Source organism: Marmota monax, unplaced genomic scaffold (assembly GCF_021218885.2).
Source record: "Marmota monax isolate L192 unplaced genomic scaffold, Marmota_monax_Labrador192_F-V1.1 WCK01_AAM20220418_F8-fsc00024, whole genome shotgun sequence".
NCBI classification, from domain to species: domain Eukaryota; kingdom Metazoa; phylum Chordata; class Mammalia; order Rodentia; family Sciuridae; genus Marmota; species Marmota monax.
The window spans coordinates 22,904,422-22,921,532 of record NW_026695224.1 but is presented as its reverse complement, the minus strand read 5'-3'; the positions used below and the strand labels follow the sequence as shown (position 1 = coordinate 22,921,532).

At 47.4% G+C, this 17,111-nt stretch overlaps 1 protein-coding gene across 5 annotated transcripts in view; it reads right to left on the bottom strand.

Annotated features, from left to right (window-relative positions):
* Positions 1–1,259: 1,259 nt before the first annotated feature.
* The window catches only part of Zfhx3 (zinc finger homeobox 3), a 241,462-nt gene continuing 225,610 nt past the window's right edge, over positions 1,260–17,111 (bottom strand). For all 5 annotated transcript variants that reach the window (XM_058575900.1, XM_058575897.1, XM_046434352.2 and 2 more), the window contains 2 exons: positions 11,340–16,814; positions 1,260–7,390 (listed from right to left, as the gene is read on the bottom strand). In XM_058575900.1, the coding sequence (XP_058431883.1) occupies positions 5,709–7,390; positions 11,340–16,814 (7,157 nt within the window). In that variant the 3' untranslated portion in view covers positions 1,260–5,708. The remainder of the gene's footprint in view (positions 7,391–11,339; positions 16,815–17,111) is intronic.

Here is a 17,111-nt window from a genome sequence, read left to right as displayed (position 1 = left end):
CAGATGGTGACAGTACCTGTTGGGCACAAAGGTTGCAGCACTGTCCAGAGAATCAGCGTTCCTCTCTGAACATTTGGGATGCTCATGCCAGTTGTAGAACCCTGGGATTCTGAGTGAATAGTCACTGCTTCTTGAATATCTGCTGCAGGAACTGAGAAGAAATATTTGGTTGACAATGGCTATCTAGGGCCTATAGAAAAGGGTTTCAGAGTTTAACTCTTGACAAAGAAACAATCCCTGTTGACCAAAGGCAGATGATACACACCTTGCAGGGACATGGCCAGCCTATGATGTCATCCAAGCCCAGCTGCTAGAGCTTTGCAAATTACTTCTTAGTTGTGGTGATAAATTAGAGATGAATGAAAGGGCTTTGGGCTGCATCTTGGATGTGAGTCCTCATTAATGAATTAAAGACATTTTAAGTCCTCATTAATGAATTAAAGACATTATAATACAGGGTTTATTTTATTTTTTTAATAATAAGACTGAACTGTCTCTCGCATGCGGGAATTACTAATGCTACTGCTATTGTCCAGACTATGCGTGTCCCAAATTCTACTCTAAAAGATATACAGAAAAGCCCTTTGGGAGACCAGGCAAATGTAATCAATCATCCCTTAATTTAACTTACTGTTTTCATCCTTGAGATACAAACACTAGATCCAGTTCCCAGTTCAGCAAAGTTGAACCTACCTCTCTCCTGGCCACCAGCAAAGCCTCTTTGCTTCAGTTGTGCCAAGTGCATAAAAATTTCACGTAAACATTAAAAGTTTATATGAATTAAAAATATAGTTGAGTTGGGCATGGTGATATACCCTCGTAATCTCAGCTACTGTGGAGGCTGAGGCAGGAGGATCTCTAGTTCAAGGCCAGCTTGGGCAACATGTAGTGAGATCCCTTCTCAAAAAAAAAAAAAAAATCCAGCTGTTACTAGGGCTCTTTGGAGCCAAGAATTCTCTAAGAAGACAGGCTTACATCTTCCTTGGACCAATGAAAATGTGTCATGGCCCAAACTTCTGGCACTTTTGAGTGCTAGGAGATGCAAAACAAAGAAAAAACCAGTTTATACACATGCTTGTGTAATCTCAGCAATAGTACTCCCTGCACATAAAACCTCAAGATATTGTTCAAATTTACACTCCACCAGCTGTCAACCCCCTGCTCTCTCACACACACACACTTATGTGAGCATACACATGCATACACACACATACACATACACACACATACATACACAATCTGGGAACAGAGTCAAGAACTTTTGCTCATATTTTTTTAATGTATCACAATGAGCAGGAAACATACTTGATGAAATATTTCCAAAGGAGTATATTCAATTACCATCTACAATCAACTTAACTATGACAACAAAGTTTTTGTGACAAATTTCTTTTTTTCAGTTTGAAAGTTCCATGTGGTTCTGTTTGTTAGTCTCCATGTATTTTGGTACAGTTCAAGATCAGCATTGTTACAGTAACAAAAAAGCTAACAAGACTACATTATAGAAAAACACCAAGAACATCATTTTTGGTTTCACTTGCTCTATTTTTTTTTTTGTTTTTGTTTTTTTTTTTTTGTTTTGTTTTTGTTTTTTTGTACATTGCAAAGGCTGTTCATATACCTCTTCACCTCAGGGTCATGTTCATTTAAGCTTTCTTTCCTACCCAAACTTGCCCCCCTCCCCCCTGAAGAAAGTAAACAAACAAACAAAAAAACTAGTCAAAGCTTTGTTTCACAGTGGGCAGTATCTCAGCGCCAACAAACAACCAACTCAATTTATGCTTCTATTTAAAATGTTTTAATTTAATTTATTATTTAAAAAAAATATATGTCCATGAACATCAAGTGCACTGGCTTGGGTCACTGCCTCTCTCTCCTGCAACTTCCTGCCATGCCTGAAAAACTCAGGTTTACACATGCCGTCTGTTTTACTTTATTTTCAATTGTGTAAAACTTTGGCCACATTCATCTCTTTAAATAGCATTTAATTAAAAAAAAAAAACTTCCTAGACATATTAACTCTTCTGTGTGTGTGTGTATATATATATATTGTGTATGTGTGTATTTTCCTTTTAAGTTTCTTTTTGGAAGGATGGAGAAAGGATGGATGAAATCACTCCCATTCTGTGCATCAAGAGCTGGTGCTATGACCCAATGTGTCTGGCACCAACCCACACTGTGGAGTATTTGAGAAAAACCAAAAACAAACAACAAAAACAAACAAACAAACAAAAAAAAAACCAACCAACAACAACCAAAAAGCCAAGTGCCAATGGAGATTACGAACTAATTTAAAAAGTGAGTTTGGATATCCTACGCAGCTACCCACTATACAGCAGACAGGAATAGATTCCCCGAGTGAGATGGATCCAAACAGTTGAGCGTTGTAGTGAATTCATGCTTTGTAAATGCTACAGGTCATAGCCACTGATGATGTCAGCCCACAAACATGTGACCAGCTCATGTTTGACTTCGACTTTGCACCCTCATTGACTGCTTTGCTACTTCTGGGTTAGTGCTGAGAATTACTTCTGCTTTGAATGAACATACATGTGGGCGGTACAGTTGTAGAGGAAAGCATTAAGTGTGCAACCCACTCCAGGTTGAAACAATCATATACCCCTCAGAGGAATACTGGTGGGTGGAAGCATGCTTAGCCAATCTACCCAACCACCTTATTTGTTGCCAAACACACCCACAGGTCAAGGCATGGCATAACAAAACAATGACAGTCACTCTGCCTCACAGAGGGAGGATGGCATAGTAGGAAAAAAAAAACCCACAAAAACCAAAAAACCCAACCACCCAAAATTAAAACCATTAGGGAAGGGGTAGCAAAATTACAAAGGAAGTTAAAGTTGAGGGGGGAGGGAAAGGGACAGAAATTGCACTATTACCAAGCAATATCATTTTTAAAAACAGTTTTTAGAGAAAACCTAGCAGAATTTGACAGGTAAAGCTAGTGTTAATTGTTAACTGGTGTCACATAAAGAACCAAAAACAAAAACAATTTTTTTTCTATGATACAGACACAGAGTAACATACAACAGTTAAATGGCAAAAAATATATATATATATATTTCATAGAGTTACAAACAAGATAAAATAATGAAAAAACAACGAAAAAACTGTACAACTTTAAAATTTAAAAATGTTCATCTCAAACACAGGGAGAAATACAAGAATTCTTGTTAAAGGAAATAGCTTGTTAAAACAGTAAATGTTTTGCATACTTGTTTTTGACACCTTATGCTACAACTGGATACTGATATGAATAGTTACGATGGTATTCTTTAGAATTTCTACTTAAAAAAATTAAAAAGGAATTTGCACTGTGCATCAGCCTAGTTAGAAGTATGTACAACAGTTCAGATCTACTCTTTCATTTAACTAAAAACAAATTCATAAAAATAGTCCCGGCTAAAAAAGAAAAAAAGAAAAAAGAAATCCATTTTCAGATCTTGGAATGCTCCAGTCTTTTGCAAAGTCGATGAGAGGCTTCAGCACTGGGGAAAGAAGCCTGAAAGGTGACCAATGGAACCTGTATTCACAGTCTTCAAAGTTCCCTTTTGAAACATAAGGAGGAGAATGAAGGGGAAAAGGACTTCACACTTTGGGGGCAAGGGGGAGATTGTGTCTGTTGATGTTTGGCTACGAAAGTGAAACAGCAAAGCATCTATTTGTCTCCAAAATCTACGTTTTAGCAGCACAAAGTTTTCCTTTCAAAGTTCAGACCGTTTTCAAGATTAAAAAAGGGGATGTGTAGCATTGTGTTGTGTTACAAGAATGTGGATACTAACATAAACACAGGTGCCTCACGTACGGTTTCCTCTTCTGCTCTCTGTACATTGCTATCTGCTTCTTTGTTGGCTGCGCTCTGGAACACTCGCCGCTCAGACTGCCTAACACAAGGACAAAACTTTGAAGTAAAAAATGTGTCTTTTGGTATATGGAATTGTCATTAACAGTTGCCTCTCTGCTTGCAGAAGAGGCACCTAACAACCTGGGAATCTTTTGTTTTACTCTTTCTTTTATTAAACTAAGTCTTGTTTGTTTAAATCAGAAACAAATTCTCAAGTAACAAGAACCCTTTCCCTCTTTTCTGCATCAGCAGTGAAAGGGTGTGTCTTTGGATTTTATTTAAAGCATGAAATTTCTTTTTCTGAGAGAGGAAAGAAAAAACACAAATACAAAACCAAAAACCAAACCCCTAACCAAAACTTTTCTTTTCTTTTCTTTTTTTTTTAATTAAAAAAGTACACAACCCAATTACACAAACTGAAACAAATGCCTTAGTTTAGGAAAAGAATATTTGAAGCATCTACCAAACAAGGAGGAAAAGAAGGGGGTACAAGAGAAAAGCCAAAGGAAGGATAAATAAAAAATAAATGTACAAGGCTACAGACAAAGGTAACTAGAATTATATGCCTTTAAAAAGTTTCAACTCCCCAACCAAAAATAATCTGTGAGGATCCTAATGACCCCTAGAATCCTTTGAAATTCTTTCTTTAGTTTTATAAAATAATTCTGCAGCTACCCTCTAAGAAATGAAGGCAGCTACCTTAAGTGGGAGATTATAGGATGGGAGTTGGGAGGAGGAAAGACAAAAGTGGAGTTAAGGGACAAAGGGGAGAAAAGCTTAGGCGAATCAACGGATTGTAATCTATCTGCTAGGGATGAACAAGACGACATCAAATGAGGAGCTGTCAGCTGGACCATACAAAAAGCTAAATGTACACAAAAGGTTTTTTCCTTTTAAATCTACCATACTGCTTCAGTTCATTTCCAATGCAACAATCTACTCAACACCAAAAATGGTCATATCTATCATAAATACAGAAAGTCAGTTTTTTAAAACTTATTTTTTAAGCTACAAGTCCTCAACACTCTTTGTGTGTGTGGGTTTTTTTTTTTGTTTGTTTTTCGTTTTTTTTCTGAAAGTGGGAGTGCTTAACTTTTCCCCTTGAAATTGGCTTCAGCAGAAAAGCTATCCTTAAAAATCCCCAGAAAGCTAAAGCAGTTCACATTGTTTTTCTCAAATACTTTCTGCCCGTTTTTAAATTAACAAAACAAAACAAAAACAAAACAAAATCTTTTCTGGAACCAAAAAAAAAAAAAAAAAAAAAAAACTGAAAAAATAATATATATAAAACAATGATTCTGAAAACAGAACAAAGTGTGAGCGATTGACCTGAGAATAAAAAGACATTACATTTCTTTTTTTCTTTTTAGCAAGCCATTGGTATCTGAATGCTAAGATAGCAAGAAATCTAAAACTGCAACAAGGTGGACTGCTTTCCCATACAGTGCATGCCGGGCTCCTCTGTGCTCTCAAGGTGGGGCGTTTATTGAAAAGGGGCAAATATACAAGGGGTTTAAGCTCCAAAGACATAGGGGAGGCCCTGCGGACTTCTGTTTCCCAGACCAATAGTACCTTCAAAAGGACACAATGGAACAGGGTTAGGGGTGTTTTTGTTTTTAATATTAAAAGAAAAAAGACAAGAATGTAAAATCACCGGCATAGATAGGTATATGGGAAAACAACCCACGCTTTTTCTTTTTTTTCCTTTTTTTTGTTTTTTTTTTTTGTGTGTTTTTTTGTTTTTTTGGTTAGAAGCTTTGGAATTGCAGTCAGTCTATTTTTGAAATTGGTTTGTTATTAATTTTTTTATTTAAATTCATTTGTTTGTATTGTTCATCTTCAAAGCTTACAATCTGAAGGTGTCCGTTCCTACACTGGTCAGACCACTGTCCTTGGGGCAGCTGGGGTCTTTGGGACCCTCCACCGGGCTCGCCGGTCCGTCGGACTTTTGGCTGAGATCCGTGTCAGACTCCTCCGAATAGTCGTCTGTTGGCATCGAGGGCTGAACCCCTGAGGTGCTGCATGAACTTGAGGTAACCGTTGAAGATGAGGAGAGAGGAGGAAAAGAAGGGGGCTTCGCGGCCGAAGCCCGGGCGACCACCGGCGGCCAAGCCTTCCTGGGGGCGTGGGGGGAAGCGGGCGGGGGCGCGGGGGCCGACGGGGGCGGGGGGCTGTCGTTTGAGTGAGCGGCAGACTGCGAGGTAGATGCGGTGCTAGGATCGGGGAAGCAGGCAGAGTGAGGTAATAAACTAGGGTGCTCTTTGGCGTTTCTTGCTGCTCTCGTGATTGTTCTGTGTTTGTGCAAGGCCGACTCGAGATGTTGACTCAGAGCTTCCTCCCCACAGAGCGCGCTCTCGCACGCCAGGCAGTGGTACGAGCCGCCGCCGCCGCCACCGCCGCCGCCGCCACCGCCACCGCCACCGCTCCCGGTGGGGACGTGAAGCACCATCTCTTGCAGGTTCACCACAGACTGGCCGAAGAAGCAGAGGGACTTCAGGTGGCTCCTCGCCGCCTCCTCGTCGCCGAAGCCCGCCTGGCACTTGCGGCAGACCAACTTGTACTGCACCTTTGGAACAATGAAGGGGTCGTAGAGGGAGTCCGCACTTTTGCTTTCTGCTTCTGGCTCTTCGGGGGGTTTCGGCAGGAGGGGGGACACCTCGCGGGGGGCATTTTTCTGCTCTTCTGGTTTGGGGGATTCTTTGGCAGGGTCTTTGTCTGGGGAAGCAGCCCCCTGGGGGACTGGGGTTTGGCTTGCTTTGGGCTGCTGCTGCTGCTGCTGCTGCTGCACTTTTTGCTGCTGCTGCTGCTGCTGCTGCTGCAGTTGCCGCTGCTGCTGCTGCTGGATCACCTCCTGCAGACTCTGCTGGTATTGCTGGTACTGCTGCAGTAGGGAGCCCGGGGACAGCCCCATCAGGGCCTGCGACAGCGCAGGGCTGTAGGGGAACAGGCCTTCCATGCCATACATAGGCTGCAGGTACCCGCTCTGCAGGGCGCCAGGGATCTGGGGGGCGTAATAAGGAGAAAAGCCTGGTACAAAGTAAGGAAGGAACTGGCTCGTGAGCAGTGCTGTGGGGTCTGAAGTCAAGGCTGCCTGCAGGGCCTGCAGCTGAGCAGGGTCCACTGCATACTCCATGGCGGGCATCGGGGCAGAGAGCGTGGCTGCAGCAGCCGTGGGCGCCTCTCCCTTCTCCTTCTTGGGGGCAGGCAGGGGTTCACCTTTCCCTTTGTGTGCCTTCTCCTTCTCCTTTACTTTCTCACTGTCTTTGTCCTTGCGTTGCTGCTGCGGTGGGAGCTGTGGGGTGGGTGGCAGCTGGGCTGCTGGCGGCGGGGGAGGCTGCTGCACCTGTGGCTGCTGCTGCTGGGGTTGGGGGGGTTGCTGAGGGGCCATCGCCATGGTGGCTTGTGCTGGGGTCGGGGAGCTCAGCGATGCTGAGGACGGTTTATTTGGTAATCCAGATGTGGGGAGGCCAGGGGAAGGAACTGTTGTGCTGGGCAGACCCATCAAGTTCGGTTTAGGAGACGTTAAAGCTAAAAGGAACGGAGACAGAAAGAGAAATAACCAGTCAGTCCAGAGAGGCAAGGCTGAAGCTCAAGACATTTACCTGTGTCACTGGCACAATCTGAGATGTCAAGGTTTCAGCCTGAAAGATCCTCTCAAAACCAACATTTTCAACAGAATTGTCCCACCAGGCCCAGGATTGGATAGCTGAGCATTTTGATCAGGACCCAGTCCTTTTGATCAGCTCCCGTCCTTCCCCTTTCAGCTAAACAACTTGCAACACCTTCCTACCCAGCATACCACACCCATTAGCTGACACTATCCTTGCCATGCACTCCCAGATACCATTCACTCTGCCCAGTGCAATTAGTCTGGAGGCCCCCAAACTAGCTGTTTCCAGCTGGGGCTCATTTGAACCAGGGGCTTTCATCAAAGCACTACAGAAATAGTACAGCCACCAGGCTCCACCAGAAGTTGTCTGGAGAAGGGAGCCAAAGCAAGAATCCTGGCAAAGACCCAAGGCCACAGCAAACAAAACAGGCTCTATACATATCCTTCCTCTCTGACCTCCATTGCTGCAACTGAATGGGTGCTTTAGGAGGCCAGAGAAGAGAACCATAGGAGTGTGGAGGAGGGGCCTGGGAAGAAATAAACAAACCCACTCAGGGAAAACTGCTCCAGTGCCTTGGCTCTGCTGATGTGCTCCAAGTCTGCTGAATAAGACTACCACCTCTTCCTGCCCCTGTGTGAAGGAAAGCTCAGTGGGGATTCAGGTGCTTGAGGAACCAGTCACAGAAAGAGAAAAGCAGCATCGGAAATAGAAGAAAGTACTGACACTGTCAATTCCCAAGACATCATGGCCAACCCCTGACTACTGTTTATGGGTCTCAGAGGTCTCTAACCCTGTTGGCAGGGACCCACCATCAATCATGCTCAGTCCTCACCATCTACGCTCTGCAAAGAAAGCCTTCACCCAGCCCAGGGCCTCAGTCCTCCTCAACACACACCTGTCACCTAGAGGGTGTGTTTGGTTCCAGGGTGATAGGAGGAGGGCATTGTGGCTGATGGTACACCAAGCCTCAGGCATGTTCAGACAGCTGGGTCATAAGGAAAGGCAGCAAGGGGGCAGTGTGCTAGCGGAAGAAACGCTGAGAACAGGCAGGTTGTGGAGTCCAGAGTGCACAGGGAGTGGTCCTCAGAACTCTCCAGATTCATCAGTCTGCACTGCTGCACGGCACACACCCCTTCGTGGATTTTTCACAGCATAATATAAAATTTTACGCAAGAATGTAAAATTTAAAAATCTTACAGCTCATTAATATTTAATTGGGACCACTTGCCAGAAAGCTGGGGCAATAGTTCCACAGCATGACACTCTTCGTGAGAAACAAAACAAAACAAACCACTTGCAGCCTAGACCTGGGTGAAGACTATGGTGATATCCAGCAGGAGTGGTACAATGTCCCCTTGACTATCAAAACCCTTAGGTTTCAGATGAAAATAAGGTTGCTTCAAGTCACCAATCCCAGGAAAACATCTGCTAACACTGGATAGAAGAAGGAAGCTTCCCTCAGCATCACATAATGGACTCTTCCAAAACAGCAGAAAGGGAATGCTGAGAGTAACTCATCCAATTTCCTCAATGCATACAAGCAACTGAAACCAGAGAAGTGACTGATTGATTGTACCAGAAAAATTCAAATGCTTGATGGTTAAATTGGCATAAATGAGGCAGAGACAGAAGGGATTATGAATTCTAAATCTGGAACAAGGCTCTTTCTGTCTACCACTAAGCAACGGGCCCACTCCATATTTCAGGTTTGAGGCCAGAGCCAAAAGATCTGTGGGGCAAAGAGGGAATGTCCACAGATCCCCCATTCTCAGGGCTTTAGGCCTTTGAGACAAAGATTCAGGTCAGGAGGCCTTAAATCGACTTTGTATGTGTTCAACCAATTGTCTATGAGGGAGACTCAAAATTTAAGAAACATTTCCTAACCCCTGCTATTTGCCAAGCTTGCACTAGTCAATGCACCTTCACAAAAATTCTTGGTTTTCGGTAAGATCACAACCAAGCAAGGTGCTTCACCACTCTGAGTCTTACTCATGTACCTCTGGAGTCAGACTGACCCAGTGTGGATTATGGCTGACGCACACTGGCTGTGCAACCTTGGATCCACTAACTGACCTCTTGGAACCCCAGCTTTCCACAATAGATGGTTCTGGAGATCAAATGAAAGGCCATGTACAAAGAGCTTAGCATTGGGCCTGACATACACTAATTGCTTAATAAACACAAGTTCTTTCCCTCCCATTCCAGATCAGTGCTCTTGAGCTGTGGTACAAGCAGGTGCTGGCAACTGGGGCACATCTGGCTACCCTGACTGATTAAAAGCACAGCTTTCTATCTTGAGTCTACTCAAGCGGTCAGAACCTAAGTAGCACTAAATGTATACCTGTTGACTGACTGGCTCATATTGAGTGTTGTGGAAGGAGCACATAGCACTGGGAGCCCGGAGGCCTGGGTGGGAGCTCTGGCTCCTACCCTAGCTTGCTGAATGGTCTTGACCTCTCTGGGCCTCAGTTTTCTCATCTGTAAAACAAGGGGAATACATCAGACATTCTGGTTCTACTTTTTTTTCCCACATTTTTATGATACGCTGGGCCTTCCTAAGCCCCTGGGCTACAACGATAATTCAGTGCCTGGAACTTTCCATAGCTTGTTTCCTGGCTTCTGTCTGGCAGGCTTAGCAGCATTCTGTGGTGTTACTTGCCAATACACATATGCAATGACTGCTGTGTCTCAATGCTTTCCTTTCTTGTTCTCTTTGGATAAGAAACTGGGACCAGGAATTCAGTACTTTCTTTGTCCTGGTAAAAATGGCCAAAACTGCAAAACTTGGAGTTTATTTGGTCAGAAACTAGGGCTGCAGAGCAGCTTTAACCCCTGGGAATGGGCACATTTTGAAGACAAGGAAGCCCTCTGAGGAGCTCTCCTTGGTTCAGCATGTACTGGTCAGTGTAGGCTGTTGTGGGTGGGGTGGGGGGGCCAAATCCTCCCAGGACCTTGGAGGGGAGGGTCCAATTTGGGAAAGACAGCTGGATCAGGGAAGATGGGTGAGGACAGAGGAGGACAAACAAGAGGTATGTAGGAAGACCTGCAAACTTCCCGTTGTGAATACAGAAGCCAGTATTTATGATTGCCAATGGGTGGGAGGGAGGAAAGGGAAAAGGAATGAAGGGGTGACTGAGGATGTCTACAGTGTGAATTAGTACCTCTATCTGGAAGACTGACATGGCCATGTCAAAACTAAGAACCCCAAGGCCAAGTACAAGATTCCTGGTCAGTACTTTCAAGTGGAAAGGCAATCTCCTTAGAAACTAGCCCGGCTACTGTTGCTCTGGCTAGAAGAGAACCCAAACAGTAATGAAGAGCCACCACAGAAGAGCGTCTTCCTGATAGCAGATCTATCATAGGAGTTCTCTAAAAAAAGATAGCAGGGACCCCAGGTGAGGGCAAAGAGTAAATTGTCCTGGACCAGTTTCCATAGGGTACCAGCTAGGACTAAATGTCTTATATTTGCAACAACTATCTAGATGAGACTGGCCATTTCATAGACCCAAATGGAAGGGTCTATGATGGAAACCTCTTGAAAATTCCCTAGGAATCAGTATGTCAAGTTCTTTCCTATAGCACACACGCTGGTTGTGCTGCCGAACACAGGGCATAAGTGTGGTTTCCGAGGAGACTGTTCTAACCAGGAGCTCCCATCCCTAGACTTGATTAGAAAGGCCAAGAACCCATGTACACACTGGCACTGGGATGGCGCAATAGAGGGAAATATATTCTTGCTGCTTTCAAAGAAGCAGAAAGGGAAGCTTCCTGTTTGCCCATACTCAGGAGGATTTGGCATGGTCACCACACAACAAAACACTAACTGAGCTTTAATGCTGAAGAGAATCACCTAGAACAGAACCCACCTGTGTTGGATGGAGTAAAGCCTGGCAAGGAGGGGCTGTTGAGGCCGGGGAGCAACACGGGAGGAATGCCCTGGAGCGCTGGATACGCTGTAGGAAGGTTAAGAGCCTGGAGAGGGGCATTGTCAAACATCCCCTGCTGCTGAGCTGCCAGTCCAAGGACCTCATTGGCCTTTTTAATCCGGTCCAACTCTTGTTGAGCCATCAACTGACGTACAGTGGCTGGGTCAAAGTATTCTTTCTCCTTGTCCAACTGGCTTCCAATGGTGTCTTTGACTTTGGAGATGTGCTGTTGGGAAAAGATATGGTCACGTACAGACAGCCGAGCGCTGTACTTGATGCCACACAAAGTGCACTCCGTTTTGGGTCCCTCGTAACTTGTTTGGTTTATACCAAAATGCTTGGCCATGCTTAACTTGGACTTCTTTTCTTTTGCCCGGGCGTTCTGGAACCAGACCTGAACAACTCTCTTTGGCAGTCCAATGTCATTGCCCAGGACCTCACACTCTAGCATAGTGGGTGTCCTATAGTCATTAAAGCATGACTTGAGGACCTTCAGCTGCAAATTGGTCATCTGAGTGCGAAAACGTTTCTGCCCAGGCCGATCCCCGCTGTCACCAGATTTGCCTGCGGAACCACTCACACCAGGACTCGGGGAGCAGGGGTCCGCAAGGCTTGAGGTTTCACTGTAGTCCACTGTACCTTCGTTGTCATATTCTTTGCTATAAAAGCTCGGGGCTGGGCTGACCAGACCAGATGACAACCGATCTTCATACTCAGACATTGCCATCATGGCTGCTTTGGTCAGCCCCTCACTGGGTGCAGAAGATGATTTGGTTTCAGTTGCTATTCCCGTCGCACTGTCATTATCCGCATTGCCCTCGTCTCCTGTTGTGGTGTCGGTGATTGCCGTGTTGACAGAGGAACAGTCATCGTTGTCCAGCTTAGTTTGGTCAAAGTTTAGATTAACTGAGGACATGGAGGGGCTTTCAAAGTCTTCGATCCCCTCCACCTTGATGGAGGAAGGGCTGAGAAGTGTTCTGGGAGACAGCTCCATGGTTTTACTCACAGGTGAGAGGGGGACACCCTGGCCATCACTACTGCTTGGGGGTAGGTGCGAAAAGCTAGTTCCATCAAAAATATCTCCTTTCATCTGGAGTCCCCCGTCACAGTCTAAGAGCATCGCAGACAGAGTTAGGTTGTAGCCAGCTCTCTTGGCTTCATGCCAGTGGCGGGACCGGATATGAGCCTCGAGGGCAGTCTTGGCTTTGAAGAGCGCTCTGCAAAAAGGGCATCGTCTGTGGGCCTGGGCTGGGCCCACAGCCCGGAACTGTCCTTTCCTTTCCCGAGCTCGGGTGTTCTGAAACCAGACCTGCACCACGCGTTTCTTCAAGCCCACCTCGTGTGCGATGTGATCCAACATCTTTCGAGTTGGATTGGAGTCCAGCAGATACTTTTGGTAAAGAATTTCCAGCTGTTCCGGCGTAATGGTCGTCCTCAAACGCTTGTCCCTCTGCGGCTCCTCCCCTCCCGTCCCACTGTCATTCTCTCCGGGGCTCCCGCTGGCCTTTTCCTCCAGCTTCCTCTTGAGAGTGTTCATGGTGGAGGTGGGCGTGGAAGGAGAGGTGGCCGAGCTGGCGGGGATCTGAGGAATGGCCCCCGAGAGCAGCTGGCTGGCCAGGAGTGGGTTGCTGGGATCAAACAGCATGAAAGGCATGTCCAGTGACCTGTCCAAAAACTGAGGGTGGATGAACTGGTTCTGCGCACTCAGGAAGTGAAGCTGCTGATGCTCCTGCCAGTGCTCAAATGATGGGAAGGCCAGCTTGCACTGGTCGCACTGGTAGGGGATTAGCTGAGGAGGTAGGTTTGCCAGCTGTTGAGGAGTTGACGTGTGGAGGGGCTTGAGGGGCAGGTGGGAGAGCTGAGAAGGACTGGGGCTCGACTGGGGCAGGGGACACTGAGGAGGGGGCGCCTGTGGAGGAGGCTGTGGCAGGGAGGGCGGGGCAGCCAGCTGTGGGAGCTTTGGCTGGGGTGCACTGGTCTTCTGCTCCGGCTGGTCTTGCTGCTGCAGCTCTGCCTTTGGTTGTCCTTGCTTTTCTTGGGTTTGGTTCGGCTGTGCACTGGGAGGGTCAGCCTGCTTTGGTTTCTCATCACTCGCCTCTGCTTTTGAACTGAAGGTGGCCAGGTCGTCGGCCTCCGCTGTAAGCTGCAGGAAAGCAGAGGGAGCCGTATTGGCCGATGGTGCGGGGGCACTGTAAGCCTGCGAGGGCATCGGGGTGCTGCAGGAGGAGCTGGTGGGGGTGAGGATTTCCATGGCATCCATGGAGTCCTCGTTTTGGCTATCATCCTGCCCCTCCTCGTCCTCGTCCTTGTAACACAGCTTCTTCTGGTGCTTGATGAGATCAAAGATGCGCTGGAACACCAGGCTACATTTCTTGCACTGGTAGTTCAGGTTGCTTGTTCGGATGTATCTATCATTTGTAAGCTCTCGCCGCTCTCCGTCTTTGCCCTCTCCCTGATTCTCATAATTTTTCCTGGCCTTCTGTCGGGCATTCTGAAACCACACCACAATGACTCGGGTTGGAAGGTTCAGTAAATTAGAGAGTTGCTCAAATTCATCATCCTTTGGGTAAGCATTGGCATCAAAGAAGTCCTGGAGGACTCTCAGCTGGTAGTCAGTAAACCTTGTTCTGGAAGACCTCTTGCTACCCCAGTACTCCTGCTTCTGAGGTTCTGGGGAAGGAGGCCTGGAGTCGATCTTGAGCTCCTCCAGGCTGGTGATGGGAGGATTGCTGAAGTTGTAAGGGGAGTCCTTGTTGCGCTGCCGCTCTTTGAAGAGGGTGTTCCTGAACCAGTGCTTGATCACTTTCTGGGGCAACCCAGACTTGTCTGCCATCTCTTTGATCTGCTCCTCACTGGGGGAGTTGTTGATGTCAAAATACTGCCGCAGCACTCGGAGCTGGTCATCGGTGATCCTGGTGCGAGGCCTCTTGTTCTGTTGCTGGAGCAGGGTTGGATTGAGCTGGTGCTGGTACAACTGGGCCAGGTCTGCGGGCAGAGGTTCCACAGGGCCAAGTTGAGGGGGCAGCTGAGCTGGCAGGGTCTGCAGTGGCATGGTCTGCATCATCAGCGGCGAGAAGATGGGCAACTCCATCGGCATGGAGAGCTGGGTGAGCGGCACCGAGGGCTGGGCCGGGGCGATGGTGGGCGAGGTGATGGGTGGGGCTGACGCCGGGATGGCAGGCGTGGAGGCTGGCTGTGGGGGTGCTGCAGGAAGAGGGGGCGGAGGGGGCGGAGGGGGCGGGGGCGGGGGCTCTGGGGTCTGGGGCCTCAGAGGGTACAGTTTATCATAGTGCTCTCTGTACTGTTTGGCAAACCTCTCCAGCTGCTTAAAGGGGAAGTAATTCTGATGAACATGCTCTTGATGACTCTTTAAAATCAAGATGTTGGAAAACAGCTTGCCGCAGGAGTCGCACTCAAGCTTCTCCAGGTTCTCTCCCTGCTCCGTCTTCCCGGTCTTCTTCTGCACCTTCTGCTTGTTCTCGTTGTACTGAATGACCAGCTCAAAGCCGAAGTTCTCCAGCAAGGCCTTGGTGGCGTTCCCTCTGGCATCGGAGGCGATGCGTGGAGGAAGCATAGAAGGCTCAGAACCGCCCCCTGGTGCCAGCTCTTTCTTCTCTTTGGCCTTCAAGGCATCTGGCAGCAGCTCCTTCGGTCCTGCGATGCCTTCTCCCCCTTCAGCACCCTCCCTCTCTCTCTGGCTCTCTTTTTCCTTGTCTTTGATGACCAATTTGTTTTTCTTTTCGGGGAGCTGGCTTGGCTGAAGGAGGGCAGAGTGACTCTGGGACAGAAGTTGATTTTGCTGTTGCTGCTGCTGCTGCTGCAGGATCTGCTGGTGGCTCTGCTGTGGGATCTGAACCTGAGCCTTCAGATCTTCCAGCAGGCCTGGCCCGGTCCCTGTCAGCGTCAGTGCCCCGCTCGTCACTGGCAAGCTCACCTCGGGGTTGAGCTGGAACTCAGCGCTGGGGATGTAGAAAGGGAAGAGGAGGTGCTGCTGCTGCTGCAGCTGGAGCAGGGTCTCAGTGGTCATGGGGAAATGAGGCAGGAGGGTGGGGTTAAACAGCTGGGACTGGATCAGGGCAGCCTGCTGCTGCAGTTCCTGCTGCAAGTGAGCCTGAACTTGAGCCTGGGCCTGGGCCAGTGTCTGAGCTTGTTGTTGTTGCTGCTGCTGTTGCTGCTGCTGCTGCTGTTGCTGCTGCTGCTGTTGTTGCTGCTGCCTGGATGCGATCATGTCTGCCAGCTTCTTCCGATTGGCCTCCTTGGGCTCTGAAGGGGAAGCAATGTTGGCACCGATGGGATTCCCTAGGGGCAGCATCCCAACACTCTCAGCGGGCACTTGGCTCAGTAAGCCGGAGCTCGGAGTGATGCTGGCACTACTTGGATTGGTGGTGGTAAAGGTGTTACTACTGCCACTGGTGCTCACGGGACTTGGTATGGAGGAACTCAGTGGGACACTGCCACTGTTCCCAGTCCCATTGCTGCTACCACTTGCAGCCTCCAGCTTGGCTGCTCGGGCTTTGGTTTGATGCAGCACAGACCTCATGTGGATCTCCAGAGTGGAACTCTGGCTATAGGCCACATTACAAGTGTTACACTTAAAAGGTTTGTTGTCTGGGCTGCTGGTGGGTTCTGGTTGACCAGTTGCTGATTCTTGAAGGGCTCTCTTTAACTTGTGCAGGTGGGAGACAGAATTGTAATGCACCAGCAGTATGTTCTTTTGAGTGAAAGATTCCTTACAGACGGTGCACTTGTAAGGGCGAGAAGGGTCTAGAAACTTTTCCATAGTAAAGTTGGGGCCTTTTCTGAAAGGTAGAGCTCTCTTTGGCTCTGAGCCTGAATCTTCTTGTACCGACCCAGAGTCACTGCCCGTGGGGCTCTGTTTATCTTCCAAGTCACTTTCTTCTTCCTTGTCTTCTTCAACAATTATGGTGTGGTCTTCAGACAGGGTGGGGTCTCCCATTGCCAGAAGGTCCCCATTGGCCAGAAGGCCACCATAAAGTTGTTGAATGTCGGCCTCACTCAACTCCAGGTGGCTTGTCTCAAGGTGTTTTTTCAGAGCCTGGAATGTTCGAAAACTGCGCTGACAGAGACAGCACATGGTGGCGGCTCGGATCACATGGTACTGAGAATGCAGCTGCAACTTTTCAATGGTCTTGAAAGCCAGGCTGCACTGGTTGCAGCGGTACTTGTACACGTGGCGATCTGACACAGGCAGCTGGGGCCTCTTGGCATGTACCTCGTTGAAATGTGTCTGGAGGGCAGCTGAAGTCTTGAAAACCTGGTTACACCCCTTCTTCCAGCAGAGGAAGCCCGAGTCTTCTCTCACAGATCCTGGGTCAGCAGAAGAAGGTTTCAAATCTCCGCTGTGCTCTGTGCTTGCAGTTGGCAAGATGTTCTTTCCCAGATCCTCTGAAGTTTCTGCAAAAAAACATCAAGCCCAAAGATAAAGAAGGTCTTGTTTCCAGGATGGCACCCAGAGCAGTCTACTTAGGCAGGCTTCATGAAGTGCCCAACCTGATCAATAGAATCTGCACAGGGCTGATGGAGTGCATATTAAAAACAGGGCACACAGGAACAGAGATGAATAGAAGGATACAAAAGTTTCCATTCATAATGAGCCTATGTCTTGTCACAGAACTAACAGTCTTCTAAATAATATTTAACTGCTTGACTCAGAATCCAGTTTCTCAAGAATGAGTCTGAAGGTTACTGATC